General features: G+C 48.2%; 1 protein-coding gene across 2 annotated transcripts in view; it reads right to left on the minus strand.

Moving 5' to 3' along the window:
• ZDHHC14 (zinc finger DHHC-type containing 14) overlaps positions 1 to 23,056 on the minus strand; it is a 305,082-nt gene that overhangs the window by 12,392 nt on the left and 269,634 nt on the right. For both annotated transcript variants that reach the window (XM_025383739.1, XM_025383740.1), the window contains exons 6-8: positions 18,469 to 18,571; positions 16,947 to 17,056; positions 11,589 to 11,691 (exon numbers count right to left, since the gene is read on the minus strand). In XM_025383739.1, coding sequence (XP_025239524.1) covers positions 11,589 to 11,691; positions 16,947 to 17,056; positions 18,469 to 18,571 — 316 coding nt within the window. The remainder of the gene's footprint in view (positions 1 to 11,588; positions 11,692 to 16,946; positions 17,057 to 18,468; positions 18,572 to 23,056) is intronic.

The following is a 23,056-nucleotide window of genomic DNA, read 5'->3' on the forward strand; positions in this document are numbered from 1 at the left end:
TGAGAGAGGTGCTGAAGGAAAATGCACAGAGCTTCAGGGACCTATCCTCTGGGTCAAGGTCAAATGGTCTAACACGTGTATCACTGGAGTCCCAGGAGCAAGGAGAATGAATCAAGGCAGAGAAAAAAAAAGTGAAGATGTAAGGGCCTAAAGCATCCCAACTGGATGACAACAATAACTTACAGGCCCAGAGAAACTGAAAGAACTCTAAGCAGTGTAACAGCAGAGATCACCCGTGGGCCAGGTCAGTAATTCACGTGGATACTGATATGTTTCCACATGGACAAGCCTTTTGTCTGATCTCGACTAGACTGGTCTGAAGTGCTACAAATGGTTTTGACTTCAGGGAGCAAGTAGAAAGAAAAAAGCGTGAGTTTAATGTGTCATCGACTAACACTGTCATTTGTAACAGAGAGGAAACTGCTGATGCTGGATAGATGTGCTGATCAGGTTGCAGGTTAGATTATGAAGAGGTTGCACATTCGGTTTCACAGCCTGGTTTTGTGACTGACCGCAACCGATTAATCATCCTTGGGCAGAGAAAGCCTGTGGGGTGTGGCTTCCTCAGCCCTGGGAGGAGCCTTCAGGCCTACCAGGGAGACTTCTGGTGTTGGGGTTAGGAAGAGTATTTTCCATGGAGTCAGACTGCCAAGCGTGAGATCACGGCGTGGCCACTGGTTATCTCTGCGTCTTAACATCCCTGAGTCTCAGTCTCCTTAATGGGGCAATCAGAGTATCCCCATGAGATGGTTTTGTGAGGACTAGACGAGATAATGATTATGTAAAGCACTGAGCCCAGTGTCCGGCACACAGGAGACGATCTCTTTCTCTCTCCTTTCTCTTTCTCTTTCTTGTTTAACCAACATTTGCTGAAACCAACTATCATAGGGACTATTCTAGACTCCGGGTAGATGTGCTAAACAAACAGCACTGAAGCACTCAATTATTATTATTAAAGCCTGAGGCATTTTTAATAGAAGGTAAAATATTCATTGACAATTGAAATTCATAAATCCTTGAAGTTTGGCTGAAGCTCCCCTTCATGTAAAAATGACTAATGCTTGATAACTTCCTAGCACAGGCTTTCACAGGGGAGCATGGGTAAGGGTAATGGGTTGTGGGGACTGAAAGAGTGTGGCTGAAAATCAATTTACACACAGTCAGCCCTGTAGATGTTTCTTTATTGATGTGCATAACATAGGGTTAAGAGCATGGGCTCCGGGGTCAAATTAGGACGTTTTTGTTAGAAAATTGTACTTAAGCTCTCCTTCCTCTGGTTTTGTTAATCTATAAAATGGAGATAATATTAGTACCAGGCTCAGAGGGGTGCTGTGAGGGTTAGCAGAAGTTATGTACGTGGAAGGCTTGGAACAGCACGTGGTATGTCCATGTGGTATAGTCTGGGAAGTGCTGAGCCCTGTGTCGGTGTGAAGGTGGATGAACTGCAAAGAGGAGAGTCGGGAAAGAACATCGGGTCTCACGTTCTGCTTAGTGCCAGCCCTGCTTGCACGTTTCCACAGTCCTGTGAGCACGGTCCCTATACCACAGAAGCCCATAAAGAACAACCAAAGCAACACAAAGGCCTGTTCGCCAGGCGCCCAAATGGCCGGTAAATGTACAGTCCAGTGGAACATTATCTGCTGGTGATATTGGCCTGTTGATTAGACACAATGGGTTCAAAGCCCTGACGACAGAGAAGAGTCTGCTGGAGGGGACCTCCACTGGACAGGACCCTGAAGGTCGATGTTCAGCCCTTGCCATTAATTTCATCCCACCAGCTACCTGGGAGGCTGAGGCAGGAGAATTGCTTGAGCCCAGGAGGTGCATGTGTCAGTGAGCCAAGATTGCGCCACTGCCTGTCCAGCATTGCGAGGAGATGCTCCCTGTCCCAAGTCTGACATCTCTGGGTGGGGACTCCCGGTCCTGGGCCGCTCCCTCTTGGATTGAGTAGAGTCTGAATCCCAGACCCACTCTCTGGTCCTAGTTGTGACCTGTGGGGCCACACAGAACACATCTCATCCTCTCCTGCTGATGTTCTCATGGCACTTGGGGTAGTCCAACAGGGGGTAGAAGCCTTGAGACCAAAAGGACTTCTTCCAGAAGCAACCTGGGTTTCTCACAGCAAGGGGAAGGCATGGGACTCCAAGCTAATTAGACTTTTAAATTTATTCATCTATGAGCAACTTACTTTGGTAACAATTTCCATGTAATCATATGTGTGCTTGGGGATTCTGATGAAGTAAGAAAAACCCAGTGTACAAATCATTTCTAAACTGTCATAAAAGTTTCATGAGTGCTAAGTTTAACAATTAATGAAGTTAACATATTCATGTGTCTCAAAGACATTAAGCATTTATCAATTTTGATTTTGCAGTTTTCTTTTCATGTTTTAGAGCTTGTAATTTTTTTTCCAGGTCTTACACTTTTTTATAGTTCCTGGAAAAGTGCATGGGCACTTGCCTACAGTGTCTGATGGCTTGAATGACCATGACATCTGTCTCTTGGTTCACAGATTAATTTCATCCCACCATGGTCATAACTTTGTGGAACCATGACATGTCACTATATCAAAGAGAACTCCTTCCCTCTAGCTCCTAGTTCCCCATTCAGGATGGAGGTCTTTGGAGATGTGGCAACATTGGAGGATGGAAGGAATGAGGAAAAGAAGTTGGAACAAATTAATATTTGTTAAGAACCTCCTGTGAGTGAGCCCCTGCAAGGAGAATTTGCACATACTTTCAACTGAATGTTTAAAAACCACCTCCAGGCCAGGTGTTGGGGCTCATGCCTGTAATCCCAGCACTTTGGGAGGCCAAGACAAGTGGATTACTTGAGGTCAGGAGTTAAAGACCATCCTGACCAACATGGTGAAACCCTGTCTCTACTAAAAATACAAAAATTAGCCAGGCATGGTGGCATGCACCTGTAATCCCAGCTACATGGGGGGCTGAGGCAGGAGAATCGCTTGAACCCAGGAGGTCAAGAGTGCAGTGAGCAGAGGTCATGCTACTGCACTCCAGCCTGGGTGACAGAGTGAGACTCTGTCTCAAAAAAAATACTAAAATAAAATAAAATAAAATAAATAAAGGGGTAAGTTAGAAAATGTATGTCTCAGTGCTCTGTAAATTGCAAAGCTCTATATAAATACAATTCTCTGTCTTTATTAATTTGCAATCTGGCCTGCCATGTCTGGGGACAATAACTCCTTCATTACTCCACGTACAGAGTTCTGATTTGGGGTCCTGCTTATGCTTTTCCAAGATTATCAAAAATTAGCCAGGCATGGTGGCGGATGCCTGCAGCCCAGCTACCTGGGATGCTGAGGCAGGAGAATTGCTTGAGACCAGGAGGTGGATGTGTCAGTGAGCCAAGATTGTGCCACTGCACTCCAGCCTGGGCGATACAGTGAGACTCCGTCTCAAAAAAACAAAACAAAACAAAACAAGCACCTCCAGTTTATTAGGTCATAAACTGTTGATGGCAAGAGGAAATAGAATCTCAGTCAATCCTTACCACAGGCCAGGGAGGTGAACATCAGTATCACTTTCTTCATTTTACAGTTTAGGGATTTAAGGCTCTTGGGATTAAGTGACTTGCCCAAGATCACCTAGCCCCAAAGTGTCAGGGCTGGCAAAGGTCAGAGCCAGCCCAGGTGCTCTGACCCCACAGCTGTTCTCTGCCACTCCCCACTGCATAGGCTATTTGCAAAGCTTTTCCTTCCATTATCTTTCAGGATTATCTTATTCTGTTGTTCTTACTTATGTCCAATTAGACCAAGGAGAAACTTCACTTGAACTGGTGGGGACACAGCTGGCAGAGGTGGGCATAGAGAAAAGAAAATGTAATGAATGCTGATTTAAAAAAATAATTTTCCAGCATGTAAGATGAAATTGGACTAGTATCTCAGATGACAAACATGAGTAAGTCTTACAGGTTTTTTGAAATGCTGGAGTGACTGATACTTCTAGGCTAGCTGACAAAAGGGATTCACGTCTCCACTGTTTCCAAGTGACTTTCTACCAACCAGACCATTTCTCTATCGACACGGGAAGCAAACCTTCCCTGAGTGTTCCATCCAGCTACCTGCTGGGCTGCTCCCCACCACCCCCAGGTATCCGTGGCACCCACATTCCACACGCCTAAGTCAACTTCCCCGCAACTTGCACCCCCTCTTGAAACACCAAGACGCTTTGCCCCACACGTGCCTGTGCTTTGTTTGCTTGAAACATCCCTCCCGCCTTTGGGTGGCGAATTCTCAGATGTCGTCCCCTCCAGGAAACTTTGCCTGAAACCTAAGTGCTCTTTGTCGAAGCTCCCCCGCCCCTCCCTCAACGGTCTGTCACATTCTAGCACATTCTGTTCAAATCCTCCGAATACCCATTTCTCTGAATAGACCATGTGTTACTTGAATGAAACTGACCTAAGGTTTTTCAAGATAAAAGAAACTTATTTGTGCCAAAGCAAATAATGGCTCAAAATTATTCCATTTAACTGAAACGTTTGGAAAGAACAAGAGAATCTGAAGGCTGTGTCGATGGTTCTCAACACTGGCTGCCAATTAAAGTCTTTTCCAGTTCCATAGCACCACCAAGGCCTGGCTGCCCACCCTGGGATTCTGACTTAACTGGATGCAGAGATCAGTACTGTGATTCTAATGAGTGTCCTGGGCTGAGGAGCAACAGATTGTAATAAATTATCCCTCAGCTCCTAGACACAGGGCCAGGTCTGAAGAGGGTCACCTTTCCAACTTGAGGGCTTTTCAAATGGAAATATGACATGTAATAGAAAGCACCTGGGCCAGGCACTGCGGCTCATGCCTCTAATCCCAACACTTTGGGGGGCCAAGGTGGGTGGATCTCCTGAGGTCAGGAGTTCGAGACCAGTCTGGCCAACATGGTGAAACGCCTTCTCTACTAAAAATACAAAAATTAGCCTGGCATGGTGGCACACGTCTGTAATCTCAGCTACTTGGGAGGCTGAGACAGAAGGATCGCTTGAACTCGGGAGGTGGAGGTTGCAGTGAGCCAAGATTGTGCCACTGCACTCCAGCCTGGGTGACAAGAGTGAGACTCCATCTCAAAAAAAAAAAAAAAAAAAGAAAAAAGAAAAAAGAAAAAAAGAAAGCACATAGGCCTTGCCTTCCTAGCTGTGTGACTGTGAGCAAGTACTCAACATATGCAAGTCTCAGTTTCATCCTTTGTAAAACGAGGCTATCTTGCAGGTTGCTAAAACTCTTGCAATGATAGTATCAGTATCACCAATGCTCTGTCCATTCTAGAGTGCTAAACCTCAGCAGAGACCCACCTGGCCACAGTATGCTTCTAGAGCAAATAAATTTTGTGCCGTTCTTAGAATGGCTTGAAGTTCAGCTTGCGATTCTGACTAATTTAACACTAAAGGATTTGTGTATTTGTTTTCCCATCTGTCTAATTGGGGATTGGAACACAAAAACTCTTTTATTGATTTTGAGATCTAACTATATCCAAAACAGGAAATAAGTAAAAAGGAAGATGACGGATTGCTTGGCAAGTTGCCAGACCACTTGCTCTTAGCGATGGTGCTGCAGGCTTTCCAAGCACAGAGGGTGGGTGCCCTGGGTGTCTATCACTGCATCACAGACCAGAAAACCATAGGGCCTCGGGACCCTTTCGGCCAGGCACTGCTGGTCATGATGTGCTGGCTCAGTCTGTGGTGGTCTTTGTTGCTTGGGATATCTGTTACCGGCAGCCGGAGCAAATCAAAGGAGAGGAATGTTATAGTTGCCCCAGAGAATTTGTATTGTTGTCTTGAAATATTTCAGATCATTTGTCCATGTTTTGACAATTCCTGGAAATTAACTGGTCTGTGTATTTCTCATGGCCTTAATATGACTCAAAGCGGGAGAAAGCAAAGCAACAGTGCGGGGCTCACGCTGGAACTCGCTCTGCTAGAGGTTCCCAGCTCTCTCGGCTGGCGTGTGCATTTCACAGAATGTTTAAACAAAATACCAATTTCTTCCCTTCAGGGCTTACTCCAAGTGCCTATTGACTTTCACTGAAGTCTTTGACTGCTTCTAATTTGTCTCTAATTTGTTTAATGGATAAATTCCTAGAAAGACACAAACTACTGAAACGGACCCAAGGAAAAAGTAAAAAATCTGAATAGACCTGTAATAAGTAGAGTGAATTAGTAATCAAAAAAATATCCACAGAGAAAGTTCAAGACCAAATGGCTTTCCTGGCAAATTGTTCCAAATCTTTAAAGGTGAATTCACACCAGTTCTTCACAAACTTTTCAAGAGACAGAAGAGTAAGAAGCACTTCTCAACTCCTTCCATGAGGCCAGTATTACCTTCTGATACCAACACCAGACGAAGACTTCACAAGAAAACTACAGACAACTCTCTTATGAATACAGATGGAAAAATCCTTAACAAAATACTAGCAAACTGAATTTAGCAACATATAAAATGGATTATACACCATGGCCAAGTGGGATGCATCCCATAAACTCAAGAAACAGGAGACAAATAAGAAAAACAACACATACTCCTACTCTCAGGGAAGTTCTGGTATGATGGTCAGACTGCACATGGCCCCACAGCACACCCCCAGTCCTGTGTCAAGTGCGGGCTTAGTCAGTTTGGGGGCTGCTGGTCAGGGTGGGTGGGAGGAGAGGAGGAGCTGAGAGTCATGGTGTTTACCTCCTTCTGGGGGTTGGAGAGCTCTTTCCTGTGCGTGTGGACTGAGATGTTGTCTGCCCTCCTCATCTCCTGGTGGAGTTGCAAGGATCGGAGACTCACAAAAGGCTCACAGCTAAATGGGGGCTTTAGGTACAAATTAATCCCAGCTCCTATTTTGCAGATGACGAAAACTGAGGACTAGTGAGGCAAGAGGGACCTGCCAATCATCAGGGAACTCACTGGCAGGGGCCAGAATGGGAGCTCTCATTGCCTGGTTCCCATCCTGGGCTCTTTCCCTCACGCCAGTCATCTCTATTGTTTTCCGGTTGCTGCAAGAGGGTCCAGTTGAGCTCACTCATCCTGCCACTCATGGATCTCAGGGAGATAATAATAGTAACAGCTGACACTTAAATAGTACTTCTCTTCTACTAGGCAAGGTTTTAAGTGCTTTATATGTCTTAACTTAATCCTCAGAAACCCTACAAGGTAAGAATATCAATGTTCCTATTTATAGATGAAAACACTGAGGCAGAGAGGTTAAGCAACTCATCAAGCTTATGCTTCTAGTAAGTGGCAGCAGTCTGGTCTCTGCAAAATGAATCCCCATCTCCAATTTTCCTCTTCCAGATGGGGATAAAAAGTCATCTTAAAGCCCGCTAGCTGACTTGAAAGCATTTACCATGTGGAAGAGACGTCTCTGTACAGCTTTTATCACTGGCTGGAACATCCTGCTTAAGGGACTTGACTCTAAAATTCTGTGCTATTACCAAATCCAGACTAGCACTCACATGTGTATGACTCCCAGGATGCTGAGATTTCTTACAGTTTTGCCTCCGTTAGGGAGACGGTAGACCATGGTACTCACTGATGGAGAGCTTCTTTACCATGGGGTCCATAGGCTTTAAGACCTTGATCCTGAAATTTCATGCACATGTCATGTGTCTGAGCCTAGACTCATGGGGCATGGATTCATTAGGGCTGTGACACTGGAGCGTTTTTGTACTGTACAGCTCCCAGGTGCACATGAGTCCTGTTCATTTCTTTACACCCGACAGTGCTTTCAAGCCTTCCCCTGGAAGCTCTCTGGAAAGATGTGTGCATGCCTGAGTAAAGGAATGAATGGCCACATGCAGTGGCTTACACCTGTAATCCCAACACTTTGGGAGGCTGAGGCAGGTGGATCGCTTGAGGTCAGGAGTTCGAGACCAGCCTGGGCAACATGGCAAAACTGTCGCTACAAAAAATGCAAAAATTAGCCAGACATGATGGTGCATGCCTGTAGTCCCAGCTACTCAGGAAGCTGAAGTGGGAGGATCACCTTGAGACCAGGAGGTGAAGGTTGCAGTGAGCTGAGATCTCACCACCGCACTTCAGCCTGGGCGACAGAGCGAGAATCTGCCTTAAAAAAAAAAAACAAACAAAAAATGGTGCTCTCTTCCCTTTGTGCGTATGGATGGCAAGAAGATGCTGCAGGAGATGTGAAGTCACCTGCACTCAGGTGTGCATGGCAGAGAGTGCACTGTCAGCCTGGGCAGGTGACCAGGGCTGCACACAGGTCCTCACTCAATCCCGCCATGATTCTGTATGCCATCAGCCTGAGGCCAGCAGTGAAGAGGCTCTGCTTCCAGGTCCAGAGCTCCTCCTGATCTGCCTGGTGCTCAGCGGCATGGTGACATCACATGCAGCTCTTTCCTGGGGTGTTCAGGCTGTCTCATCCTCAGTCACAGTGGAGAATAGGAGGGCAAGGAGCCTTGGGTTTTTTTTTTTTTTTTTTTTTTTTTTGCTATCTTCAAACTTCCTGACACAGTACTCAAGCCCACAGATGAACAGATGCCTTAATAAGTAGCCTTACAGGCTGGGCGCGGTGACTCATGCCTGCAATCCTAGCACTTTGGGAGGCAGAGGCTGGTGGATCACTTGAGGCCAGGAGCTTGAGACCAGCTTGGTCAACATGGTGAAACCCCGTTTCTACTAAAAAATAAAAAAATTAGCTGGGTGTGGTGGCGGGTGCCTGTAATCCCAGCTACTTGGGAAGCCAAGGCAGGAGAATCACTTGAACCTAGGAGACGGAGGTTACAGTGGGTGGAGATCATGTCACTGCACTCCAGCCTGGGCGACAGAGTGAGACACTATTTCCAAAAAAAAAAAAAAAAAAAAAAAAAAGTAGCCTTACACTGGATTGAGTGATAAGGGGTGACCAACAGGCAGCTGCTGCACGGCTACAGGCTTCTTAACCTTTGCAGCATCATCTTCCAACAAGGCTTACAACATCACAGTCCAGTGCCTTCAGCGGTACTAGTTAGTTGGAAGGTGACTCCTACAGGAATAGGCAGATGAACCCTAGCATTTCTGCCATGTCACAATATGTGCGCTTGACCAGAGTCTTGGTGCGGGTGTAGAATGAATGGACTCCAGAGGGGACTCTGATTTGCCATATGGAGTAAAATGACCTCCCCATTTCCATGGTTAAAGCTACCTTCTCTATCACAGAGGCACAGGGTAGGTGCTCAATAACTGTTTGCTGGATTGATGAATTATGTCCCACCTGGTCTTGACCTGAAGTGGCTTCCTGGTGAGAGCACCTGTAAACAGCCTTTGTTAATTTTCTTAATCTCAACAAAGCATAGAACTTGCTGAGATCAGTACCATGAAGAACTTGGTGAGCCCAGTATTATGGGGATCACAGGGTAAGAGGAACATAAGTTCACTGGTTTTGAGAAGGACAGTTGCCATCAGTGGTCAATTCTACTGCAGGTTCTTAATGCTTCCTTCATGTATCTGCTCACATGCTGCCCCCGACTACTGACCCCTTTGAAGGTGGATGAGCTGTACCCCACAGACCTTGTATCTCTAGCTCCTAGTCTAGTCCTCAACACACAGAGGGAACCCAGGTAGAGTGGCTAATTGAATGAGAGGTTATTGTGTGTAGACACATGCACACATCAGAGAAATGATCAACGTATGTTGTGGCCAGAATTCTGGTGAGCTCTGTCCTTAAGGGCACTTCTTGTGCACCTGCGAATCGTGAAGAAAGCCTCTGAGCACAGATCTCCTGGTCTTTAATGCCTGTGCACTTGTGGGCATGCAGTATCAGAAGTGAACGTGGGCACTGGAGTCACCAGGCTAGCTTTGAACCCACAAATTAGTGTCTGTGTGCTGTGCTCTTGGGGAGACGGATGACCAATCTCTCCTACTTAAAAAAGGTGGGGACAAGCGTCCCCTTTTCCCACTGTGGCTTTAGGGTTAAATGAGTTGGTGACCACCACATGCCCTGAACACAGCTGGTCTCCGTGAATGTAATCCCCTTTCCTGCGAGCCTGTCTCTTCCTCCGTCTGTTCTCAGTTTCTTTTTCTGAAGAATATGGGGGAGTGACCCTCAAAGGGTCCCTTGAGTGCATGAGTTATGACCAAACAAGCTGTTTCCCCGATCCCTTACAGAGTGGAGGGCAAGGACCCTGAAATAACGTACTTGCTTTGAAAGAAAACATGCCAGGCACAGTGGCTCATGCCTGTCATCCCAGCACTTTGGGAGGCTGAGGCAGGTGGATCACCTGAGGTCAGGAGTGCGAGACCAGCCTGGCCAACATGGTGAAGCCCTGTCTCTACTAAAAGTACAAAAAGTAGCCTGCATGGTGGCATGTACCTGCAGTCCCAGCTACTTGGAAGGCTGATTCGCTTGAATCTGGGAAGCAGAGGTTGCAGTGAGCTGACACCATGCCACTGCACTCCAGCCTGGGTGACAGAGCAAGACTCTGGTTCAAAAAAAAAAAAGCAAAAAAAAAAAAAAAAAAAAGAGAGAGAGGGAGAGAAAACACTTTCTTAGCAAAGCAGAGCAAAGCAATACAAATAAGACACCACCAACACCAACACACAAACCCCAGCCACCTCTGCTGGGGGCTGAGCCTTGTTCACACAGCTGTGGAAGCTGACAGTCTCAGGACTCTCTTGAGGCTGCCAGCTTCCACCTTGCAGTTCTTTGCTCCCAGAAGCAAGGTGTTCTGGGCTGCTGCCCACATCCAGTCTACCTGAAAGTCAGGTCTCTGATCTGTCATGGACGCTCTGGAGTGGGTGATTCAGCTACAGAAAGAGCATACAGCGCAGGACCACCACAAGACAAGGTCCTCTGCAGGAACATGGAACTTCTAACTTTAGGGACATTTGTTCCAAATAAAAAGAGGCCATTGCCTTCCAGACACCTAGGGAATCTTAAGACACTGATGGTCGGGACCAGGCCAGGCTGGGATTTCTGGTGTCCATGAATAACTCCCGCCCCCTCCCCCAGATCTCCACCTGCCCATTGGAAACCTGCATGCTGGGAACCTGTACGCAGGAAGCAAAGCACGTCCACCCATCGAAGAAAGCGTGAGACGTGTACGCGCCCTGGAGAGGCACTGGTCAGTTTTGCGGCAAGTGATCGTACACCTGGTCTGATCATTTGCACTATTTAGCACAGGGCTGATCCCAGACTTTGGGTGGACGCAGGGGAACTGGCAGCACCAGCCACGCATGCTTGAGGAAGTGGAAGAGGGGTCAGTACAGATGGGGACCAAGGTACGGAAAGGGAAATGGAAGACCATGAGCCCAGCCTTGCCTGGGACATGTGTCTCATCCCTCAAACAACAGCCTGATCCTGTATAAGGGGGGCTTCCATCCACATGCCTCAAGCTGTTTTGGCAGAGGGATCGCGTGTGTGGACTTCCCCTGCACAACTGTGAACAAGCACACCAAACTCAGTGGCCACACGCTTCCCTGGCTACTGCCTCTGTTTAACGTCTTGCCTGCCGTCTGAGCACGGTAGTCAGGGGGTGGGGGGCCGCGGGCTGCCCCTGCTCCTGGGGAGGTCTGCTAGGAAGGCTGCTCGGTGACTTGTTAGTGAGCACACAAGCAAAAGGAAAGCTGTCACAGGGGCGGTGGCCCCCGCTCCTACCATGTCGCTCTGTGACTGCGTGGCCCCATACATGGTGATACCGCTGGAGGGTGCTGCTGGCTGCGGCGTGTCGGGCTGGATGTACCCTCTTCTGTCAATTAGGCTGCGAGAGAGAAGAGAACACAGGAGGAAGAGAGTGAATAAAAAGCCAGAGATGCAGCAGCACTATTTCAGGTTCCATGTCAGGGCTCCCTCTTCCCATGATAGGCCCACCTCAGGCACCTTAGACTATGCCTCTCCTCACTTTCATGTACAATCAGTGACCAGATTCTGTTCCTTCTCCCCTTAAACATGACTGTGGCATGGCCTGCCTCCTGGCCAGGCCAAGGGCATGTCACCTGCTCAGATGCCAGCATCTCCCTCTTGTCCACTAACTGCGGCAGCCTCTAAGCTGGTCTCACTCCACCTGTCACCATCTGTCCCCAGTGCTCCTCTCCAGCCTCAACGGCACATCTTCTTACTACATTCACTCAGCAAACGTGTTCAGGCCATGACCATCCCCGCCTCTGAGGACTGACTATCTGGGCTGCTTTTCTCAGAACGCAGGGCCTCCTACGTGTCAGTTCAGCTTTTGGAACACAGGAGTTAACCTCATGACTACTGCCTTCCGGTCTTTAAGTGGCAGAACGATAAGCCAGAAAAACCACCTGTGATGGGATCCTCAAATGGGACTCCCTCTGCCTCAGTTCCAGCTGAACACTCTATAGGTTTAGAAAAAACAACAGGCAACAAGAATCTCCACCTTTCAAAGAGAAGTGCCGGACCTCCTCTGCAGGACGTCAAAGGGGGTTCTCAAACCAGCGTTGCAACCCTCCCTTCAAAGGTACAAAGGGTCAGAGGGGGAAAGAGCAGAGAAGGCTGTTTTGGAGAAAGGCGCTCTACCCTCTAGTGTGGGTGACAGCCAGGGATGGACTGGGACCTGAGGGTTGGGTGAAGGTCCAGGTGTGGGTCTCAAGGGAGAGAGCCAGTGCCAAGCTGTCTTGAGGGACTGGGCACGGTGGTTCACACCTGTGATCCTAGCACTTTCGGAGGCCAAGGTGGGCAGATCACCAGAGGTCAGGAGTTTGAGACAGGCCTGGCCAACATGGTGAAACCCCGTCTCTACTAAAAATACAAAAAAATTAGCCAGGTGTGGTGGCACGTGCCTGTAATCCCAGCTACTTGGGAGGCTGAGGCAGGAGAATCGCTTGAACCTGGGAGGCAGAAGTTGCAGTGAGCCAAGATCATGCCATTGCACTCCAGCCTGGGCGACAGAGTGAGATTCCGTCGCAAACAACCACCACCACCAGGTCTTGAGTGAATGTCACGGGTTGAACTGTGCAGAAAGATATGAAGTCCTAACCTGGTACCTGCAAGTGTGACCTTACTTAGAGGTAGGGTCTTTGCAAATGTAACCAAGTTAAGATGAGGTCACACTCAACTGGAGTGGGCCTTTGTCCAATGTGACTGGTGTCCTTACAAGAAGAAAAAGAGGAGAGGAAGAGAATGCTGGGTGAGGGTACAGAGACACACAGGGAGAACGCCACAGGCTGACAGAGGCTACCCTGCAGTGAAGCATGTGCCAGCCAAGGAACGCAGAGGGCTGATGGCCCCACCAGGTGCCCGGAAGAGGCAAGGAAGGGTTCTCCCCAGCCTCGGGACAGTTGCAACCCTGCCGGCATCTTGATTTCAGGCTTCGAGCCTCCGACTGTAACAGAACAACTTTCTGTTGTTTTAACCCTCCCATTTCATGGCAGTTGTTGGACTGCAGTGCCCTAGGAAACTACGATAGGACTCAGCCCAAGAGACCCACAGAGGGGGCCCCACAGAGAGGCCTGTGCAGGGCTCATGGCCTCGGGCGCGGGGTTGCAGTGGCAGGTATGAGTGACTCTCAGGAGAAAAGGCCCTGCCTCCATCAGGGAACTGCGCGATGGGGGGTCCTCAGAGGAAACTCTTAGTCAGGTGCTCTCAGACCCCACCAGTTTAGAGCATTGGCAGGGGACCAACAGCACTGACCCCCTGCCCAAATCCCCTCCTCACTGTTGGACAGGAAGCTGGTGGGGAGACAGGACTAGCTGGGGGCGGGGGGTGGGGCAGAACTCAAGGGGAAGAGGGAACCCCACAGTCCTCCCAACCAGGTTCGGGTGAAGGGATGGGAAGTGTTAACTGTCAATGAACTTGGCAGTTCTGATGCACTGAAATGATACTATTTTGGAGGGAAAGTGCCCTGACGCTCTCTCTCTCTCTCTCTCTCTCTTTTAAGTGACAAGAGAAATTAAGGGGCTTGCAGGGGATTTTATCCAGGAGCGGAAAAAGAACTAGGTCATCAAAAAAGTCTGAAGGGACAGCAGGGGGAGAAAAATGAAGCGTTCTCGGCCAGCATCCCATCACATCCAGCCTGTTTAATGTAGTAGCTGGGCTCCCAGGGCTGTGATGCTCTGGACACAGCGGGTTCTGCCCATCCTTCTTGTCACCTGGCCTCGCCCCTTGTCTTGTCTCACCTCTCGGCCCAGCTCCCCTCGCCCCTCACTCCTGACACTAACCCCCTCAGCATTTCCTTGGATGAGCCAGGACCCTCACCCTCGGGTCCCTGCACAGGCTGCCCCCTTTGTCTTTTGAAACCCTGCTCCTCCCCACCACTTCCTCCTCCAAACTCCTTCTCACCCTTAGGAGAGATCACAGCTTAGACCTACTCCTGGGCGGCCCATGCACCTTACTGTGCGCCGCCTGCCCATGGACGGTCCCTGCTGCCCAGGAGCCGGACCCTCTCCCGTGCACCCCCAGCGCCTGGCACGAAGCCGGCTCCACTGCGCATGCGCCGTCAGTGGTGGCCACGTGACCCACGTGACCGGCCCAAGTCTGGTGTGACACTGACCATTCCTTGGGCCTTTCTGTGTTCCCAATTTTCCATTCCTCCTGCCAGGCTTATATGAGGACCCCTCCCCCCAAACCTGGCCATACCCAGCCAGCTGCCGTCCCCGCCTCTGGTGACATTGCAGGAACCGAATGTGGGTCTCTGCACTCTTGGTATGCAGGCTCCCAAAAGGGAACACAAAGACTCGCTCTGCTTCATTTGCATGGCATGGCACCGTTTAAGAACCCACGAGGGGCAAGTCAAGCACAGGGGTCTGGGCACGTGGGTCTGAGGCAGGGCACACTCTCAGCGGGTGGGCCTGACTGGGATGCCCGGGAAGGCCCTGGCCCACTTAAGGGCACAGGGGCTGGGGCGAGGTAGCACAGTGGGAGGGGAAGGCAAGAGAGGATGAGAGGGAGAGGCAAAGGTAGGCATCACCCCCTCACATCTGCCTGGGAGCCTGTGAGTGGCCTGTGTCCCTGCCCAAGCGCCAGAATGACCCAGGGAAAGCTATAGCCCCGCTTAACAAAGCAAATATCTCATTTGCCTCGCTCTACCTTCGCCCAGTAAAGCCTCCCCCGGAGTCCCTGCAGTGCGGCCCCAAATCCCTGGAGCCTCTTCAGTGGGCCCCACACTGCTTCAAGTCTGGAGCTGCCAGATTCATGAATCACCTCTGTTCAAATACATTCTTCAATATTTTCATGTGCTTCAGTTTACCTTTTAACAAATGATTCAAACACTTCTGAGGATAGGACCATTCTCAAGAAATGCCCCACCAAAAGGAACGTGGATTTTGGAAAGAATACAGCCCAAATCCAGCCAAAAAAGCACATTTAACCCAGTTGTGGAAATAATTTTGGTTGTGACAGTTTGTGGTCTCTAAACAACATAAAGCCGTGCCATATGCAGATGAAGGACTTGGGAACAGGAACGGAGATTTGGGCAGAACTGAGGCTTCAGCATCCTCTCTTAGACCCACACATACACTGCAGGCGGGGAAAGAGGGCAGCTCTCCCTGGCTCTTACACTGAATTTCCTGGCCTGCCCTGCTAGCCACAAACATGCCAGTGGGAAGCACCATGGAGGCTGCGACAAATCAAGCCACTGCCTGAGAGACTTTCTGCCTAAAGAGCTCCCGGAAGGATCCCTGGGTGAGTCAGGAGGTTTCTTCAAGAGGAGCTGGCACCTGCCCAGGCATGTCTGACCCCTGTGGACCGAGCAGCCTCCCAAACCCAGGATCCTCACTTGCCCTTTCCAAGCCTCTGAGGAGGTCAGGGGTCCCTTGAGGACCCCTCGTTCAGGAGGACAGTGGCATGCTGGGCTCCCCACTTTCTAGGCTAAAGCTAGACAATGATCAAGTTCTAGTTTTGCAGTAGCATCACGATGACTCAAAGTCATAATAACTCAATGCCAGTGCACAGATGGCCTTGGAATATGTGCTTGGATTTTTTTTTTCTTGAATTCTTTTTACCTCTCTAATGAGGATTCATTGAGGCTGATAATCAAATGAAGTTTGCATTTCATAAGCGCACATCGGTAAGGTCTGGGTGCCCAGTGGGTCTGCCCCGGACACAGTCATGGTGGCTTTTGTCATTTCTCCGTTTTACACATTTAGAGACCAAAAGGCAGGAAGCAGTAATGACTTGGAAACTCATTCTAGAGACCAAGTAGATTTGCTCAATACCTATTTGTTGATCATGGTTCGATTTATCAGTTGAAAATGTTCTCCATAGGTGTAACTCACAAAGAATCTGTATTTTGAACTTGTACACTCTGACTTGGAGGCAGCGTGCCTCAGTGGGCACACACTGGCTCTGGCATTGGGCGGCCTGGGTGTGCATCCTGACTAGCCAGCATTTACTGGCTGTGTGATCTTGGGCACATAATTTGAACTCTGTGCCTCACTTTCCTCATCCACAGAATGGGATATAATGGTGCCTATCTATAGGTACAGAGTGAGCTTGTAAAAGGTTAATGCAGGTAAAGAACTTAGAGCAGGGTTTAACACAGATTCAATAAAGGTTAGCTACTGCCATGGTTCGTGTCACTGTCATTATTACCACAACCACAGTCTCAACGACTGCGGCACATGTGGCTCTCTCCCTATGAACATTTCTATTCTGTGCAAATCAACTTTCAAAACTGGTTTCCGCAGGCTTTCTGGCTGCTTCCTTCCTGCATGTGTCTTGTCTCCCTGACGATGCTAACCACAGCTCCCTACGCACACCTTCAGTCATTAGCAGGTCCTCAGTCATTAGCAGGGCCACAGGCATCTGTCTCTCTATTTTGGGCTTCAGGAAATTTTCCCCAAATCAGACACAGATTCAGCTGAAGATCAAAAAAGGTGTGAAGTGTGACACCACACACAGAGCCAGATCTCGATTTCATGAAGGCCATGTCCACGCGGCACAAAGCGGTCACCTGGTGGTGGCGACCCATTCCGCCGGGCGGGGGGACTGTGCTAACGGCTGAGGCATTCGGTTTTCCAAGGTCTGTATAAGAGCACGATGCGTCCTGAGTCTTACCTTGGTGAGATGGGCCCACACAGGGCAACACAGCAATTGGTAAAGATATTTCCGTAGCTGTAGGGATTGTAATTTTCTTTACCTCTTTTATTTGACCAGGATCCTTTAATCTGAAAGAAAAGGAAAGTCAGTAACAAGCAATATCCTTCACGCCAACGCACGGTTGAGGTGAGCTGGACCATGAGAAGCCCATAAAGAATGCAAATCATCTTTAATCCAAAGAAATGGAGGTATTTTTCTTACAGAAAATGGGCATTTACTCCAAACTCAGAAATGTCCTAAAACAGCAGGTTAGATTAGGGAAAGAATAATATTCTCAGGGACAATCATCTTTTATTTGTCCCACATGATACTAAAAGGCCATCTCATATAAGCCAGCAGAGATTTTTTCATACTCACATTTAGTGCCCTAAATGATAATTAAATGAATGGCAGATGAAATGGTTCCCCTAATTGCTAATTTACAGACTGAAATAATTCAGCCTCTTCTTGTAACCAAAATAGTCTGTTTTGCATATTCTAATATTTGTAGCTACCAAGTACAAATAACTGTATTAATATTCTCTTATCTCATGTGTCTTATCACAACCTATTTTCTCAAGCTTTTGTTTAAGGTAACTGGACCTATCCTGAGACATTTAATTCACGTGTGGATAGAGACTTGTATCAAAATCTAAGTGTAAAGAGCAAAGTGGACCACACTGCTCTGGAAACATTCTCTAACATTTTGTTTCCTCTTTTTTTTTTTTTTTGAGACGGAGTGTCGCTCTGTCACCCAGGCTGGAGTGCAGTGGCACGATCTCAGCTCACTGCAAACTCTGCCTCCTGGGTTCAAGTGATTCTCCTGTCTCAGCCTCCTGAGTAGCTGGGATTAGCGCCTGCCACCATGCCCGGGTAATTTTTTTGTATTTTTAGTGGAGACGGGGTTTCACTGTGTTAGCTAGGATGGTCTACGATCTCCTGACCTTGTGATCCGCCCGCCTTGGCCTCCCAAAGTGCTGGGATTACAGGCATGAGCCACCGTGCCCGGCCTTGTTTCCTGTTTTCATACTTCCTCTTCATCTGTATTAAGTACAGGCAGACAATCCTGGATAAAAAGTTAAATTTTGGGTCAGGGCAATTTCCTCCCATAGAGAAATTAAATATGAAAGGCAGACTCAAACATTCACTCCAAGATATTGGCCCGCCATGGTTTCTACCAGGGGAAGTGTGATAAGAAGCTTATGAAACCATTTCAAAGGAATAGAAAGAACACTCTCTTCAGGGCCAGAAATGGGTGTCACTTGGCCAACCTTAGTATCTAATGGATGTGGTCAGAAAAAAAGAGAACGTAGAGATTCCCAGTAGAGAAACATGCAGAATGGCATGTGGAGAAGTTTCCACGGCACCGTCTCTGTTCCCAAGGGCTCACATCTGGAATGGGATGTATGGGAGAAGCTGGGCCCGACCTCTTCTTTCCTTTTTCTCCTCCATTGCCCAAAACCCAAGAACACACCCGTGTCTCGTGTGGTCAGGAACTTACGTCCTCATTTGTCGTCTGGTTGGAGCTGATCAAGTAGGTGTGGAATCCTGAGAGGCCAACGATGGACCAGACAGAGAAGAAGCACACCACAGCCTCCAGGACAGTGACACGAGTCAAGGAGGTAAGTGGAAGTGAGGGGCTGCGCAAGAGGTGGACGTGATGGAGGCCTGGAACTGAAACCCCCCCAGGCACAGGCCACTCTAGCTGCTGGCCTCTCTCTCTCCCGGCCTTGCCTTGCTTCCTGCTCTTCTGGGAATTTCGTCTAACCAGATGGAAGCCTCCGTCAGGGCAGGGGGCGTCACATGCCCTGGCGTGGAGCAGCCTCTGTGGCTCCGTGATGACTGGAGGGCTCCCTGGGCGTCACCTACCCACTTCCTTCCTCTGACTTCTACTTGACCTTCACCTTTTTCTGTGCCTCACTGTGGAGCCAGTGACTGTGGCATCCTGCTCAGGAAGCACACTGGTTTGAGTTGGCTGCAGCTCAGGCCCTGGGTAAAAGATGACATATTGACTTGTACATCAATCGCAGACTCTAATTTTGGCTTCTGAATGCTGAGGACTGCAGTGCCAACAGGCGTCTCCCCTGAGGAGAATGGCTTCTGGGGCCCAGAAAGCCCTCTGCTTTAGTGGGCGGCCTCTTCTCTGCTTACAGAGAAGGGGAAGAAGGAGAAAATAAGCCCCTGAACGGGCGGTGGCATTTCTCGGAGTGACATCAGGGTGAGGGGTATTTTTACTTGGGGGAGTTTTCCCAGCCTTTCAGGCAACCCCTGACCTATATGGCCATCTTCCGCTGCTTGATAGGCAGCTGGGAACCACGAGTTCTCGCAGGACATTGAGAGAGAGGAAGTCAAGAGTTCCACAAGATGTGTCTAACACAAAGGGAAAAAGCTTGGTGCTCTTCAGCAGATGAAATCCATCACCCGAGAGTGTGGCAATGTGAAAAGGCCAGAGACTTTTTCTGTCCCACAAATGCTTATAAAATTCTATTTACAGGATACAGATATTTCTCAGGGCGAAAAATCCATTCATCCTGGGTTTGAGAGTTTACACATACATCTGGCATCCCCTATCGATCTATTACAGGCTAGAGAAAGAAACACTCCTGCTCTCCTAATGTTTCCGAGGATGAATGCCAAATAGACCATGCCGGAACATATCAGTGATGATCTTCTCCAGGCTGGAGAGAATTCATCTTTAGACCAGAAGGTTGAGCACATTACCCAGTGCGGTGCCGTGGTCTGCTGTGCCATGGTTAACCAATGTCACCACCTGGGCACACAGGCCTGCAGGCAAAACAGGAGGGAATGGGCTTCTGCCTGTTGACTGACTTTCAACATCGCCCTAAACCACTGGGTCTGTTCTAGATGGAGATGGTAGCAGGCAGTGGTAGGGGACCAGAGAGACACAGGGAAGCAGACCCCTACCCACAGCTACCGCCAGCCTGGGCAACCCCTGCTGGGCAAATGGCAATGGTGGAGGCTCTGTGTGCACGTGGGGTCACATGGATGGTGTCCCAGGCAGCAAAGATGGTCTCATTTTCAACTGCCTTCCCACAGAATGGGGCTAAAGAGGCCCCTCTCCCTACCCACATCCCCCCTGCCAGGAGGGGGCAGACCTGGGAGGCAACTCCCCTGGGATTCAGGTCATGCACTGGCTGGAAAGAAGAGGTGAAGTGGAGTCCAGGGAACACGATGAGGGAGCCAGTGGGAAGACTGAGTCAGGAAAGCTGGGTTGTGTGAGAGGGAGATGACGTTAGACACTAGCAATGGGTTTGGACTGGCTACGGGGAAAAGACAGGAGACAGAAAGAGGAGGGGACACATGGAACGGAAACAAGAAATAGCCAAGGTAGAAAAGAATCAAGAACAGAACCAGATTTATTTACTGAATAATACATGAAGAGCCAAACTGCAATCCCAGAAATACTTATGTGTCACCCAGAGTTTACGATCCAGGTAGAATGATGGCAAAGTCAAAGTGAATATAACATTCCTATGTATGAACCATATGAAACCTGGCATGTACGAGCAGTGAGGATCCCAGACTGAAAGTGGCTGCAGCTCCTTTGACAATGCCAACTATGCTCATTACCCTCATCGGGAGGGATCATAGCCAGCGGACATAGAATTCTAAAGGTTTATAGCAACAATAAAAAAATGCAGCTTTTCTATTTTTTTTTCTTTTTTTGAGATGAAGTTTCGCTTTTGTTGCCCAGGCTGGAGTGCAGTGGCACAATCTCAGCTCAGTGCAACCTCTGCCTCTCAGGTTCAAGTGATTCTGCTGCCTCAGCCTCCTGAGTAGCTGGGATTACAGGTGCCCACCACCACGCCTGGCTAATTTTTGTATTTTTAGTACAGACAGGGTTTCACCATGTTGACCAGGCTGGTCTTGGACTTCCGACCTCAGGTGATCCTCCCACCCCTGCCTCTCAAAGTGCTGGAATTACAGGTGTGAGCCACCGAGCCTGGCTAGCTTTTTCTATTAATATCTCATGTGCTTTCGACACATTTTGTAAATTATGGAATGCAGTTCCACTGTCAGCTTGCAGCTGTGTCAAAATGACATGAATCCAAAGTAGGATGCGAGATGCAAGATGCAGCCTGCTGGCACTACCCACATCCTAGGACCCAGCTGACTCAGGAGGTCTCGAGGAACCATCAGCATCATCATTCCTAACAATGGCTGGCATCACTGGGATGTGTCAGGTCCTGTTCCACTTAAACCTCAGAGTGACCCAGGGAGAAGTGTGACTCCCCCTTAACAGACAGGGAAACCAAGGCAGAAAGCAATGAAGTAATTTGCTTGAGAAATAGCAGAGCTAGGACTTGAATGCTGGAAGTCTGCTCTGCTGGGATGACAGAAGAGTCTCGGGCTGGTCCCTTTCCTAAATCTTGCCAAGAGACGGGTGGCCCTAGACCTACCCCAACCTCCTGCTTCTCCGGGATTTGTAAACCTGTGGCAGCTTACATGGTCTGTTCCCTTTCACATCCACTCTCAGACTCCGACACAAATACACAGACACACATTCCTTACTGGCCCACTGGCAATATGCTGAAAATATCCATGCCATAATAAGATCAAGAAACAGAAATTTCTTTTAAAGGTATCAAAACCCATTTACTGTCTTTTTTTTAGAAAGAGAAAGAAGAGGAAACAATCCAACTGTACTGGGAGCCGATTTCATAAGCAGCTGGGACTTCGTTTACTGCATTGAGGATGGGTTTCAAATCATAGCAGCTACCGCGACGCCTCTGTCTCCCCCACAACCCCTGCTAAGAGAGTTTGTCTCCGTTGTGGCCAGAAAGATGGCTTTAAATTCCCCACAGCCCTAGCCTAAGAGGTTGCACACTGCAGTACTCACTGAATGTTTACGGAATTGAAAAACTCTGACAAGCACTGTTCTACAGAGACCCTTCTCTCAAGTTCCTGCCTAATCCCAGAAGTGCAGGCTCTGTGTCCTTCTACGTACCCAGCCCTGCACTAGGGACAGGACAGGGCAGGGAGGGACCAGCTTCCAAATACTGCAGCAGTATTTGGAGGATCACAAGAGGTGAGAGATCATGGGACCACATATGTTACATATCCAGAATTCCCGGATTCCAGAATGGCCAAGGAGATGATGTCCTTGCCCTCGTTCAAATACGATGTGGGTGTGTGCATTCTTGTGTTTTAAAATTTTTTGAGTTGTAATTTCCAATATGATAAATAACTCTCTCTCTCTTTCTCCAAAATATGCACAAACAAAAGCTCTTTGGGGGTCCTTAATAATTTTTCAATGTGTAAAGGAGTCTTGACACCAAGAAGTTTGAGACCTGCTGGAATAGAACAGTAAAACAGTAAGTGGTGTTGGGACACTTCATTAAACATTTAGAAAAAATAAAGCTAGAACTTCAGTTTGCACCACATCCACAAAATTATCTGATAGATAAATTACTGCACCAAATATAAGAAACACAATATAAAGGTATTCGAGGAAAATTAAGGAAACATTCATGTAACTTTGGGGCGAGGATATAAGGCACAAACCAAGGAGCCATGTAGTATGAGATGGACAGAGTGTGTTCATTAATAAACACTTTTGTGTAAAAAAGTAAAGTTAAACGGTAAATGTTGGATTTGGAGATTGGCAAAGGATACCTAAGAGATTATTATTATTATTGAGAAACATAAAGAAACCCTACATGTTTATAGAAAAAGAACAAATAACCCAATTGATACATGGACATGTACTGGCATATATTGTGATAAGAAAAGAAAAAGACCCCTTAACATAAAAAGAGGTACAATCTATTATCCAGAAAACAGAAATTAAAACAATGTAATTTTTTTCCTTTTCATCAAATTGGCCAAAATGACAAGACTGTTCACAGCCAGTGCCATAAACATGTGGGGCACAGGAGCTCAGACTGGTCTTAAGAGGAGCATTTGGCAACCCTATCGACATTTAAATGTGCTTCCCTTCAACTCAGAGATGGCACATCCAGTGTCAATCCTAGAGACACAGTAACGTGTGCACATAGAGATACACAGAAGAAAATGCACTACTTCGTTTCTTGAACAGTAAAAAAAAATTAAGAAATCTAATCCAT

This window comes from Theropithecus gelada, chromosome 4 (assembly GCF_003255815.1).
Source record: "Theropithecus gelada isolate Dixy chromosome 4, Tgel_1.0, whole genome shotgun sequence".
Classification (NCBI taxonomy): domain Eukaryota; kingdom Metazoa; phylum Chordata; class Mammalia; order Primates; family Cercopithecidae; genus Theropithecus; species Theropithecus gelada.